The sequence below is a fragment of the Alligator sinensis genome, unplaced genomic scaffold (genome assembly GCF_000455745.1).
Source record: "Alligator sinensis unplaced genomic scaffold, ASM45574v1 scaffold290_1, whole genome shotgun sequence".
Classification (NCBI taxonomy): Eukaryota; Metazoa; Chordata; order Crocodylia; family Alligatoridae; genus Alligator; species Alligator sinensis.
Genome location: NW_005842755.1, coordinates 465,498 through 478,944, shown reverse-complemented (window position 1 = coordinate 478,944; position 13,447 = coordinate 465,498). Strand labels below are relative to the sequence as shown.

At 43.9% G+C, this 13,447-nt stretch overlaps 1 protein-coding gene across 1 annotated transcript in view; it reads left to right on the top strand.

The window, feature by feature from the left end:
* The window catches only part of ANKRD31 (ankyrin repeat domain 31), a 161,125-nt gene that overhangs the window by 132,031 nt on the left and 15,647 nt on the right, over positions 1–13,447 (top strand). Inside the window, 2 exon segments of the mRNA XM_014525152.1 lie at positions 4,983–5,123; positions 6,517–6,613. Of these exon segments, the coding sequence (XP_014380638.1) occupies positions 4,983–5,123; positions 6,517–6,613 (238 nt within the window).

Sequence of the window (13,447 nt, the reverse complement as noted above, 5' to 3'; positions counted from 1 at the left end):
CCTGTGGGAGCCGCTTGTGGCAGCTCAGGTCTGGGCCCCCCTGGCCCAGAGCCAGCAGCCCGGTGCAGACAACACTGCACGGAGGGTCCGGGAACGGACCGAGCCTCGGTGTTGCACGAGGTGGCCCAGGCCTCCAACCTTGAGCAGAAGACAAAGTCCTCAGGAGCACGTGACGGTGCTTGGGGCTCCAAGTGGGTGAGCGGCCCAGGAGGAGTCAAAGGCCCTGGAGGCTCCTGCAAGCAAGGAGCAACATGCCTAAGGGACCAAGGACAATTCACTCTGGACCCCGAAGTCATGAGTTGCTGGGGAAAAGGATTCCCACAGGGGAGGGGAAATTCCTCCAGGTTAGTAAGGGGCTCCTAGAGGGGAGGTCCCAGCAATAGAGGGCCCCTCTGAGTTTATAGGCCTCATTGGGGTTTGTGGAAGACCCAAGGGGCATTAGGATTTTCCCCTCCCACTAGTCACTGGAGTGCAGCCAAGGCCTTAGGAACAGCCTGGGCTTTGGAGACTTTTAAAGAGTTAAATTTATTTTTGATGTTTATGTGCCTTATATTTTGTAAATTTATTGTTTTTTAGAACTTAGAGTGTATTGTCTATGTTGGGGCTCTGCTGGGATCCTTCCCTATTGCTTAGCTGTGTTCACCTGCAACGTATTTGAAGTCCCAGTGGTGGTAAACTATCATAGATATATATATTCATAGATATATATAGGTATATAGAGAATAAGATTTATAGTCACATATTATATGTAAATATCTATATTTATATTTAACTTTTGAAGGCTCCCTGTAAATATTAATACATTTATATATAGTTAAGCATTCCCTGACTCTATAGGGAATAGAGGGAACTGGTTTGCATTTGCAGATCCCTCTCACAGCACTCCTGCCTAGCTACCAATCCCTTCTATTTGGAGAGGGGAGCACATACTTGGGTGCACCCAGGTTACACAGTGAAAGGAAAGGGGAGAAAGAAGCAGTTGTTGGTGAAACGGTTCGGGTGGCTGGCTAAATTTAACAGCTAGGTAGAAGCCTTCCAAGTTTGTAATGTATTGGGGTAAAAGAAAAACCATTACCTCTGCCAGAAGGATGAGATGAGTGATGATGGCTTATACATCACCTTGCCAGTTAATGTCAGCACCAAGATTTTCCCACAGAATACCAACTTGAACGTTATCATACAGCTGGCTAAATCTTTGGATTTCCTGGGAAACTGCAAAGTAGGATTAACAGAAATGCAGTACTTGCACAGCTGGAACAATATTAACGAAGACTCCTCTTTTGAAATCATTTCTAGGGATAAGAAGTGGAAGTACCTCCTGCATTAGGGGTATTATCCAACCATTACAGATTTGCTGGATCAAATCAATGATTTTATTATCATCCCCTGTGCCCCATCCCAGTTAGTTATGATCTACAATCCCATGGGTAGAAAAGTGAGGTGAGCTAGTTTGTATTTTGGGGTTTCCACTGGGAGGCTGCTGTTAAAAAAAAAACAGACAAAACCCCTCTTCCCATCTGGCATTACTGGAGGATTCAATTTGCTGTATCTTTGCATGGACACTGCGGAACATCAGCTTGTCAGGGGTTTTTCAGTTCCCTTATTATGCTGTGTCCCCATCTGCAGAAGCAACGATGTTTGTCACCATCACTTATGACAAGCTGCATTATGTCCCTGTGAACCAGCATCACATTGACAATTGGCATTGAAATAAAGATGGATCAGAACAAACACATCTCATTTCGCTTTGGTAAGGTGATTGTTAAGCTTTACCTATGCCCCTAGAAAACTTTGAGATTTAAAAATAAGTAAAATCATGATGGTGATGGTAAAAAACTATGGGGATGCTACCTTGTATGAAAACTCTTATGCGTGTTTCCTTTTATGGTATAATGAAATACTGTTTGAGATTGACATGGTTTTTTGGGTAAATGTGATATCTTTTAGTAGACCAGCTAAATAGTTGGAAAAAATGTTCTTTGCAAGCTTTCGGACACAAACACCCTTCTTTAGGCATAGGGAGAGTCGGCTGGTGACTGTGTGCTCCCATGGGTCGAATAGAAGTTTAAACTAATATGCAAAATGCAGGTCTGTGAAAATGCAAATGCATGGTAGGGAAGATCAGAGGGGATGTGAGACAATAGGTAAGAGACAGGTAAGTCGGGGGGAGAGGGGGAAGCGGGGAATGTTGAGCTGATGATAGAATGTAGCTAGTAAAATGTAGAGAGGTTACCTGGGGTTACTGGATTGCACACAAGTTATAATGTGCCATAGTTTTTCTTGTCGTTCATATGGAAATGATTTGATGGTGGTTTTGAGTTTTAAAGTGAAAAGGGGAGTAGGATCTTCCTCTAGTTTTTGTAGTAGGTGGTGTCAGAGAGTTGTCTGTTGGCTTTTTTATGTAGTTTTCACAGTTAAGGATAGCTATAGTTCCTCCTTTATCTGCTGGTTTTATTACTATTTGGTGGTTGGATCTTAGAGATTCTATGGCCCTTCTTTCTGAGAGGGAGAGGTTGTTATGGTGGTGTTTGTTGATTATTTCATTGTTCATTCTTTCTCTGAAGCAGTCAATATAGCAGTCAAGGTTTGAATTTCATCCACTGTGAAGTATCCAATCTGATGTTTTCTTGGGTTTTTTTGGTGTTTTATCTTTTCCTCAATGTTGTCATAAGATGAAGCATTGTTGGATGTGGATTCATTTTGGTTGTTGAAATAGTCCTTGAGATGGAGCATCGGAAAAAAATATTCTAGTTCTCCACATTGTAGTATATTATTAGGGTTATAATTTATTAGGGTAATAATATACTTCCTCCCCACACCTACCTGTTGCACCTTTTGTGTCTCATCCCCTCTGATCTTCCCTACCACACATTTTGCATGACAGGCAAGTAAAGGAGTTGAGGGTCCCCTAGAGTTGGAGCTGGGACAGGGATCTCATGGCCAACAGGGGACGTCATGGCAGCCCTTGAGCATGCCCTTGTCACAGGCTGCAACTGAGGTATTTAAACATGTTAGTTGAACTAAGCCAAGTATATACAGAACTGTACTACACTATAATTAAGTGCTATGAACTGCTGCATGTTAACTACACTGGAATGCTTGCATAAACAAGTTAATTCACCTGCATAAATGTTTGCAAGATCATGCTCTATTAGTAGCATTAGAGCAAAAATATTTACAATCTCTCTTTTAATTAACACTGTATACTATAAAGACTGTCAAATCCCCTATTTTTAAAAAATATTCTCACTGGTATCTCTTGCAAATGTTGATTTGAATATATTTGCATTATGTGTTTTAATGTTTTTCATACCACAGAATTAGTAAGGAATGTGAACTTTTTAGGCTGAAGAACAATGCTAGTACAAAAACTAGTTATGAACAAGTTTGGATCAGAAATTAGAATATTTATTACTGTCAGAGGAATGAAGTTTTGGAATGGTCATCTAAACAAGATATTTGGGACAAAGAACCTGAATAGCTTTAATACCATACTCAGTAAGTTTATGGGAGGAATAGTATGATAAAATAGAAAGCTCTTGGTTTAGTAGTCAGCATGTGCGATATGTGGACTTACATTGGTATTTGGAACACAGAGGTAACTTGCAGTGTGGTAGGCATCTGTCAGTCCCATACTTCAGAACTTCTGCAAGTTACCTGCAGGGGCCAAGAAGGAAATCTTTTCCCCACATGAATTCTTACTGGATTCTGGGGTTTGGGGGTTTTTTTCCACTTTCCTCTGAAGCATTGGACAGTGACGACAAGTAAAACTGGGGGTTTGGATTAGGTGCACTGGTGTTTCTGCTGCTACTTACAGATACTTACTGATTACCTTTGTGTATACTACAGAAACACATGTAAACCAGCACAAAAATATTTTTTGAAATCAAATTAATTAATATTTTAGATGTTCACTTTTTAGAATATTATTTGATATTTTTCTGGTTCTGAGATGGCAAAACCCCTTCCTGAAAGGAGTACTTCCGGGGGCAAGGGGGGGGCGGCAGCGCAGGGCACCTGTCAAGGGGCAGAGCTACCCATGCAGCCCTCAACAGCTTGTCAAAACTCGGCAAACAGCTCTCTACCTGAAATAATTGCTTGCCCCTGGCCTACAGCAAATGGCTGCTTGCAAGTGGCTGCAGATACACAAAACTTACATAGGTGTAACTTACACTGATATATTTTAACCTTGCATTCCTGAAGTAATTCAGCACCAGATTCAAGTAAGTTATACTGGGATGGGGGTTTACATCATGTGTCTGCTCCATGTTTATACTGGTTTAAAGATGAGATACACTATGTAAATAAGCCATGTGTCCAAACTCTTTAACTGTTGTCCACCTAGGTACCACTTTAGGCATGCAAGTAACCCATGTATATGAGATTGTTATTTGAAATGAATCCAGTATGCAATGGGGCCATGTCTATACCCTATGAGCTCTAAAGGTTGCTGTAGATGGTTTCAACTGCAGATAAAGTCCTTATACCCTGAGCAGCACAGGCCACAAGTATATGCAGGATGAACCTAGCCCTGAGGGGCACTGCTACTAAAAAGAATCCAATCTCACATAAACAGGGCTCATTCATTCATACTTACAGTGGAGTCTGTGTGTAGACCAAGGGAAGAATTCTGTTTACTTTTGGGCACCTAAATGGTAATTTCCCAACTGCATAAGTAGTGTTGACTCTTGTGCACAGGTTGCAATTCCATTACCCCTTCCTTGTAGATTTGTAGGGGTGTGTGCCCAAAACCTTTCAACTAAGAACAGTTTTATAGGGTAAGTAAACATATTTTACATATTTCAATTTATAATCATGATATTCACTTCTTGGAAACATTTTGAATAAAGAAAAGTTGCAAAAGGAACTAGATGAATTTTTTTCAGGTGAAAGACCTTATACATTTTTTTTTAATTTTAAAGGTATTCATTGTGATTTGTTAATTTAGTAACCTTAATTCATTTCTTATTTTTCATGTTTAGGACTTCAGTCATAAGGCCACTCTTTTGAGAGATGGCAGAATCCAGACCAGTGAAAACAGAATTCATGGAAATCCTGTTCAGTGGGTCAAAGCACTACTAGGAAATGATATTTCTGTGAGCTGGAAATATGCATGGAATAAGGTAAGTCCATTGTTATCCCTAAAAACATCTGTTAGGAGCTTTGGAATTCTTTCCTCTAAAGATCCTCATCTTAGCAGATTGTCACTCTAGGATCTATGCATCTAGCTTTGCAATCAGTTGGAAACTCCTGTAATGTAAAGGTTCTAAACCATAAGGTACCAGACATCTGAGAAGTCCCCTTAAGCACCTTTGCAGTATATGTCCTAGAAATTCCTCAACAACTTAATTAGTCTTTTACCCTCAGCATTCTTTTCAGCTTTTCCTTGTATTTTTAAAAGTGCATTGTACTTCTGCTGTCTATAAGAGTTGGCATTTTAACTTCTCTCAGCACTTTGGGTGCAGCTGATATCTTCATGGCTGCCTCAGTCTATTTTTTTGCTCTTCGTTGGCATCAGGGCATTCATATTTCATGCCTGTTTGCTCCTCTTAAAAGGGTTGTACATTGCAGAGCAGACCTATAGTGATTCTTTAATTAATGGTGTAAGGAAATGGTTAGCTAAATAGGTGTTAAAAAATAAAATGTTTTAATCTGACAACACATATCTTTATCCCTTCAGTTGCCCAGTTTTTATTCTCTTGACTATTCATTGAACTCATTTAATAATAATTGTTATAATATTTGGGATTAAAATGTTATAGAATGTGGTTCTGCTTTAAAAATATTTTTCTTTCCTTTTTATTTATGTTGTACATTTTCTTTGTCTTAACGTAACTGAAATGCAGATTTCAATAGAGAGTTTATATTTTGGTACATTTTTTTAACAGTTATTTGTTCAGTTTATTTTGTGAGGGAGGTTACAGCAGAGCTGATGTTGACAAGTATGCCCTTTGCACTTTATTCAGTGGTAGTTTCAGTGTGTCCTGAATCTACACTTGCCCCCTAAACACTGACTCTCTCACTTTCCCACACCTTATTGTTGTTCCTCACATACTTTTACAACTTCTGGACGGTGCTAATAAAGAAGAGCAGGAGACAAGTTGCTTGGATTCTGAGAAACTTGGCAACACCTCAGTAGCTAAGTATTTCCACAGAGAAAGAAGACAAAATAATGACTCTGCTTGAAGTTGCAACCTGTCCCAAATTTCCTGCTTATGAGCTGATTTTATTTGAGATCTGAACTTGGGTCCCCCATGTAGTACAAATCCAGTTAAGCTGGCATTCAAATGAGACATGCTCAACTGCAGATGGGAAAAATAATAATATAATGTATCTAAGGTTTACATGAGTGTATCTGTACAAAACTGGGTGCAAATATGCACTTGAAGGAAGAAACAACATATACAAATGAGGCCCATACATATTAGTTATGAAAGACACCTGATGTCTCTTATGACAAAAAATACAAAGTAAAAGAAAAGAACCAGTTATTCATATAGAGTTGTTTGTACACAGGTTGCATACCTTGGGACAGAGCTGTCAAAAATTCTGGTTGAAGAAGCATCTGTTCCTAACAAACCAGAAGTAACATCACAACTAAAAGAGCCTTCTGGTATGTACAGACTTAAACATAGTTTCCACTTTGGTTGGAAGTAGCAGAAAGTGGTTTTTAATGTGCTGAAATTTCCACAGTTTATTCACCCCCTTCCTGGTTTGTTTCAGGAATTATATTCATTACAGATAGTAGGCTTGAAAAAAATATTTAGAGATGCTGCTTTCTATCCTGGCCCATGGCAATGTGGTAGAGAGAATATTTTTGAATGTGTTGGATGCTAGATAATTTTATCTTAAATGTATTTAGTATATAGTAGAAGCAGTGATCTCAATAATCAATGTAGCAGTTGTTTGTTGTGCTCTATGCTCAGGTATACAAGCTTGGAATGTAGTTGTATGTGCATATTAAAACATGCTTTTCAGGAAAAAGAAATAAACCTATTTGGTAAATACTCTTGTGCCCAACAGAATAACTAGTGTTTCTTTACTGTCTAAAAATGAATAAGAACAAGAACTAAAACCAAGTTTATTAATTGAATTAGGTAGCACTAGGCAACATTTTCAAAGGCACTTACGTGACTTAGGAGCTTAAGTTTCATTTTCAAACTTGGGCACATGTAGGAACCTAAATTCCATCATCTCTCAATGAAACTTGAGTCCACACAGAAACAGGGAGACTTAAGTTCAGTTTCCTTTGCCTAAAGGGATTCAAACCTAGGTCTTCCATCTCTCAAGAGAGTCCTCTAATCACCAGGCTGCTGTAAGGCATGATATCTATGCCTCATTTTTAAAGCTGTTTATAATTCACAATTCACTGGGCTTGTGACAGGAAGTACAAATGAGCCCGAGTATCCACCAAATAAGTTTGTTTTGCTTGAAAAACGTGTTAATATGTCCATGTGATTACATTCTCAGTGGCTGCTTCTACACAGGATGCTGACTGTGCAGTCGTTTAATACCTGTATAAAAAAGTACTAAATGACTGTGTAGTAACTGGAGTTACTGTGCAGTAGCACCACCAAAAGGCTTTTTCATGATGCTGACTGTGCAGTAGTCAGATGACCCCAGCCAGGTGTTTGTTCAGTCTCCTCTTAAAGAGACCCAAGGTAGGGGAGAGCACCACCTCCCTTGGAAGCCCATTCCAGATTCTGGTCACCCTTACTGTAAAGTCAAAAACTAAGGCACCTATACTACTTCAGTGCCTCCAGGGTTAGGCAGAAGTTGAGCAGTTTGAAGATTGCAATTTGTGCAAAATCCACAAGTCCCATGGTAGGTGCCTGAGGCACTTGTACACGTAATGAAAATTGCTGGGTTTTGTGGTTTAATTGTATCATGCTATACACATGCAGGGGTTTTACATGATTTAAAAGAGTTTGTTACATAGCAGACTAAACCACATCCACATGTAGTTTAGTTTGCAACATAGCTATTTGTAACACTGCAGCCTTTTCCCAGCTTGGCCTGCCTCTCCCCACCTCTCCCCACCCCACTGCAGGAGAGGTGGGCTGAAGGCAGAAGTGGCGAGGGGCCCAATCCTTTTTTTTTTTTCCTCAGAGCTTGCCTGCATCTCTTGCAGCTGAGAGGTGAGCTGTCAGCAGTCTGAGCAGCCCCTGAGCTGTGGCAAGCCCCAGTCCATCCTTCCACAGCAGCGATGCACCCCGGGGCCGCCCAGATGGGCTCCTAGTGGGCAGGTGCTGCCCCCAGCTCGGGCTTGAGAAAGAGTTAGATTGGGCTGGGTGCTGCCTCCAATCTAGGGCAGCACCTGCCCACTAGTAGCCTGCTCGGCAGCCCTAGGGGGTGCTACTGCCACGGAGGGAAGGACCAAGGCCCCCCACAGCTCACTGGAAGCTCACCTCCTGGCTTCGGGAGACGTGGGCAGAGTACACAGAAAAAAAAAGAAAAGGATCAGGCCCCTCACTGCTTTTTTTTTTGCCAGTGGAGCCTGCCTGCACGAGCTGCTGCTGGACCATGCAGCCCCTGAGCTTTTTTGTGGGGAGGGGACGGGGGGGTGGGCTTGGTCCTTCCTTCCACAGGGGCAGCACCCCTCTGGGTTACCTGGGAGGGGTGCTAGCTGCGCGAATGCTGCCCCAGCTCACAGGCAGCACCCTCTGGATCCAGCTTTTCCCTGAGCCCATGCACAGGAAGCCTGCTCCCCAGGCTTCCAGGGTACAGACCTCGAGGAAGAGCTGGATCTGGCAGGTCCTGCATGTGAGCCGGGGCAGCACCTGCACAGCTAGCACCCCACCCAGGAAGTTCTGAGGGGTGCTGATACTGTGGAGGGAAGGACCAGGCCTCCGCAGCTCAGGGGCTGTGTGGCCTGGCGGCAGCTTGTGTAGGCAGTCTTTGCCAGAAAAAAGAAAAAAAAGCAGCATGGAGCCTGATCCTTTTTTTTTTTTCCTTCTGCGAAGCCTACCTGCCTCTCCCCTGGAGGGAGACGTACTGCTGGCAGGCCCTGAGCTGCGGGGGCCCCCAGTCCTTCCTTTCACAATGGCAGTGCCCCTTGGGGCCACCCAGGTGGGCTGCTAGCAGGCGGGTGCTGACCCAGCTCAGAGGTAGCACCCAGCCTGATCCACCTGCTCACTAGCAGCCCACCTGGGCAGTGCCGGGGGCACCACTGCTGCAGAAAGTAGGACTGGGACCCCTGCAGCTCAGGCATCACTCAGCCCTTACACCAGCTGCAGGAGACGTGGGTAGGTTCCGTGGGGAAAAAAAGAAGGATCGAGCCCCTTGCCCTAACAGTTATGGAAGCCCCTAAATTGAAACAATGGGTTTTTAATTGTTGCAATTAAAAAAACACCATTTTAATTTAGGGGACAAAACTCCCGTCATGTGTACAAGTGACCTATATCTCTCCTTTAGATCTAGCCCTTTGTCCCCTTTAGGGCCATAGTATTCAACTATTTTCATTAATAAGCTTTGACACAATTTATATTTAAATATTCAAAATGCAAAAAAGGATTGCTCTTATTTCTTGACAATGCTTCTGCAGAGCTTTCTTTTACCAGCTGGTGTTTTGTTAGCTGTTTCTTCCTGCCCATTAGAACCAGATATGGAGTACTGAGAAAAGAATCTTCTGCACTTGCTCTTGGAACTATAATCCTCTGGTTAGCCGCAAACCACAAGCTCTCAGATGAAACCTCTACGCTTTTCCAAAACATGCCTTAGTAGGTGGGCTTCCAGGCAAAGGAGCTGAATCCAGTACTTTAGAACACACAAAAACAGAGATGCTTTTTGTAATCACTTTTCTTTTGTTTCCTTCATGGGGGGTTACAAATCAATTTTTTAAGGTTTAATTTGATTTAGGTAACATATCTTTGGTGGCTCAGCTCCTGGTGTACTAGGTTTAGTCACAATTTTTGAAGTTTGAAAACTGAACATTAAACCATTAAAATGAGTGTTGCATTCAATTAAGTGAAGTACTCAAAAAGTGAAGTATTACAAACATTTATATATAGCAATATGTAAGTACATTTTTCCATAGTGTAAGAAAAATAAACCAGAAACTATTGGGCAAAGGCAATGGTAATGCAATACCTTCCCTAAGAAAGTTGAATTCCTAACTCAAGCATTTTAATTTGACTTAACCAGTCAAGGACACATCTTTCCTTTACTTAGTGCAGACATGGTCCAGGTGTTTTCATGTGTGTCACTTCATAGGTATAATGGCTTCCAAGACCTTGATCCTGAGAAATATGCAGGTGGACCTTTGTACCTGTGTGGTCTCCTTGAAGCCTGAGGGGCTGGCTCTTTACAATGCTGTTCTAAGTATAGAATCAGGCCTATAAGTGGTATTATTGATCTACCGGCAGCCCAGTTCTCTAGTCCTTACCAGAACTAAATGGCTTTTAGGGAGTAGGCTCACTTTATTGGGACTTCACAGATGAGCAAGAACTACTCAACCTAAGTAGTGGATGTAGCCTCTGTTCTCATTTGTGGCAGATGACAGAACAAGAAGAAATGGTTTCAAGTTGCAGCAAGGGAAGTTTAGGTTAGATATTAAGAAAATGTTTCTAATTAGGAGGGAAGTAAAGCATGGGAACAGGTTACCCAGAGAGGTTGTAGAGTCTCCATCTTTGAAGGTTTTAAAGACTTGACTTGGTAATGTCCTGACTGGAATAATATAGTTAGGGATGATCCTGCTTTGAGCAGGGCGTTGGACTAGATGACCTCCTGAGGTCCCTTCCAACCCTACATTTTTATGATTCTACGAATCAGATTCTGTTTCTGCTGTCATGCTGGTGTAACTTTGCTGTCACCACTTATGTCAGCATGAAATTGGTCAGATCTGAATTAGGTTCTAAGCCTTAAAATGGTAAAGAAAAATTCCAGGCTAGCTGTTTGCAGGAATGCAAACTGAAATTCAGTTTTGTATCTGAGAATGTATTATATTCATCAGACTGAAGAGCTGCATAAAGGCTTAATATTCACCAGCAAACAGGTGCCGGGGAGCAAACAAACAATATTTGGTGTTAGGGAAGTCAGAGCTGATGCCTATGTCAGAAAAGGAAACAAATTTGTCATTTGTATATTCCAGAATGGCTTGAAAGAAAATGAGATTATAATAATACATGTAGTATGCATGTAAGCATAGTACGTAGGCTACCACTGCAAGAGGAGGGTCTGCAGAAGAGGGCATGCCTAATGTGGTGCTTGTGCCCTGGAGATCCTCAGATGCTGGAAGAGACTCTGGGACCATTAGCTGATTTATGTGGATTAGAGCAGCCCTCACAGACTTTTATTTTGTGACAGGCCTTAGAACTTGTGTGTGTGTGTGTGTGGGGCGGGGGGTGGCGTTCAAAACAGTATGTTGCTCTGAATTGCCACAGCTGGGTGTGGGTCTGGCTCAGAATTTTTATCTCTATGCCAGTTCAGATCTGTGATATGAGGTGAACCATTGGCTTTGGTAGTGTTGCATAAATCTAAGTGAAAGCAGTGTTTTGCCACTATATGTAATCCTGTGTATTTATGTTTATTTTGAGCCAAATAACAAAGCTCTCATATAATTTATACCAGTGATTTTCAGCCAGGGTGCCATGCCATATTAGCACTGTTAGGTGTACAAACTCGATTCACAAGATAAACCCAGTGGGCATGTATGCTTGCAGCAGCTCAAAAGGAGTGGCACAAATTTGTGCCGGGGATTTTTGCCTCAGCACATGTGCCTGGACACGCACTTTGGTGTGGGTGAAGTTGTACCACCTGGGGCAAAATGACCCTGCCCAGCTCCTCCTGGATCTGCAGCCAGAGGGAACTAGAGGCTGGGGACAGCACCTGTACTGGCCCCAGCAGTAAACAATCCTGCCCTCTGCTGGCCCCAGCAATATAAGAACCAGCTCTGGTGAGCAACTCAGGGCTACTTGCCCTCAGGAGCTTCTGAGGCCCAGCTAGTTGGTATCTTGGGACACTACCTCTTGTGCCAGCTGGACTGCTGAAGCAGCCCTAACCTGGATTTGTCCCTGTACCCTCTACCTGTTGCAGCAGTCTGGCAGGGGGAGCTGCGGCCTAACTGTGACCTGCTGCCATCTGCAACAGCATCCACCCCCTTGAACCTGCAGCCCCCTGGCTGCATGCCTGCCAGACCCAGATAGGGTGCCCCTGCTTTGCCATCTGGGCAGCTATCACCCAGAAGATGTGTTTCTTGCTGTAGCCCACTTTGAACTGTCAAAGCGTGTCCTCTTGGCCATTTGGGGCCAAGAGGTCAGCCACCTCATCTGCCCTCCAGCTGGGTCCCCAGAGCTAGCACAGGCTCCTCTGCCTGGATCTTGTCAGTTGTTTCACCAGCAGAGATCCTGGTGTTCCCTGTTTAAAAATTGCAAATTCTCTAATAAGAAACCCAAATTCTCTCATTAAAATACCTGAATTTGTGTTCTTCTGGTATTAAAATGAAACACCACTACATATAGACAGATCAGTTAGGCAATGTTTTATTGATATATTTACAAGTTTAAAGCCATTTGGAAGCCCACCAGTTGCCTCCATCATCATCATAAAATAAAGCCTAAATATCTATACACTTTGGCATTTGCTTTTGGGGTTTTGTCATAGAAAAGTCAGAGCTGCCCCTACCCCTTCACTCACCAGGATGTGTGGCGCTGAGCAGCACTGGTACGCCAGTGCCCTGCCCCTGCCCTTGCCCCTCACTCTCAACCCACAGCCTGTCCCTCCCCTTCCACCCCAGTCCATTCACTCGTAACCCATAGAGCCAGGTATGTGGGTGAGGGGTTTGTGGGGGTGTCTTGGGAGTGTGGGGTTTGTGAGTGGATTGTGGGGCAACTGTGGGTGTGGGGAGGCCATGTAGGGGCTGCTCAGAACAGGTGGGTCCCCTGGCCCCTGCAGGGTGCAGCACCCCCGTGCAGCACATGAACTGCCCCCTCCCACAGGACCCACAGATCCCCCCACAGGGCCACAGATCCCCCCTGCAGGGCCCAACCCCCTGCAGCAGGGCTCACAGCACCTCCCCCCAGCAACAGCAGTTGTCAGGCCCTCAGGGCCCACTGCAGCCAGAGTCTCCAGTGGCGCGATGCGGCCCCAGTCACCTCAAACCCAGCACTGCCTGTGCCACTTGTCGTGGATTTGGCACAGGGCTATGTGCCTTCAGGCAGCACCAGGGCTGCTTGGGCTGTCACCTGGGACCTGGCGTCACTCGCAGGGAGTGTGTGTTGCACCAGGCTGGGTCCTATCTCCATGGGCCCTATGCAACCTGTGGAGGCAGAACCCGACCTGGTGCAACACGCAGTCCCCGAGAGCAGCGCCAGGCCCCAGGTGACAGCCTGAGCAGCCCCACTGCTGCCTGAAGGCCACGCCAGGCTGGACTCGTGACAAGTGGCACAATTGGCGCCAGGTCTGAGGTGGCTGAGGCTGCACTGTACCACTGGGGGCTCTGGATGCAGTG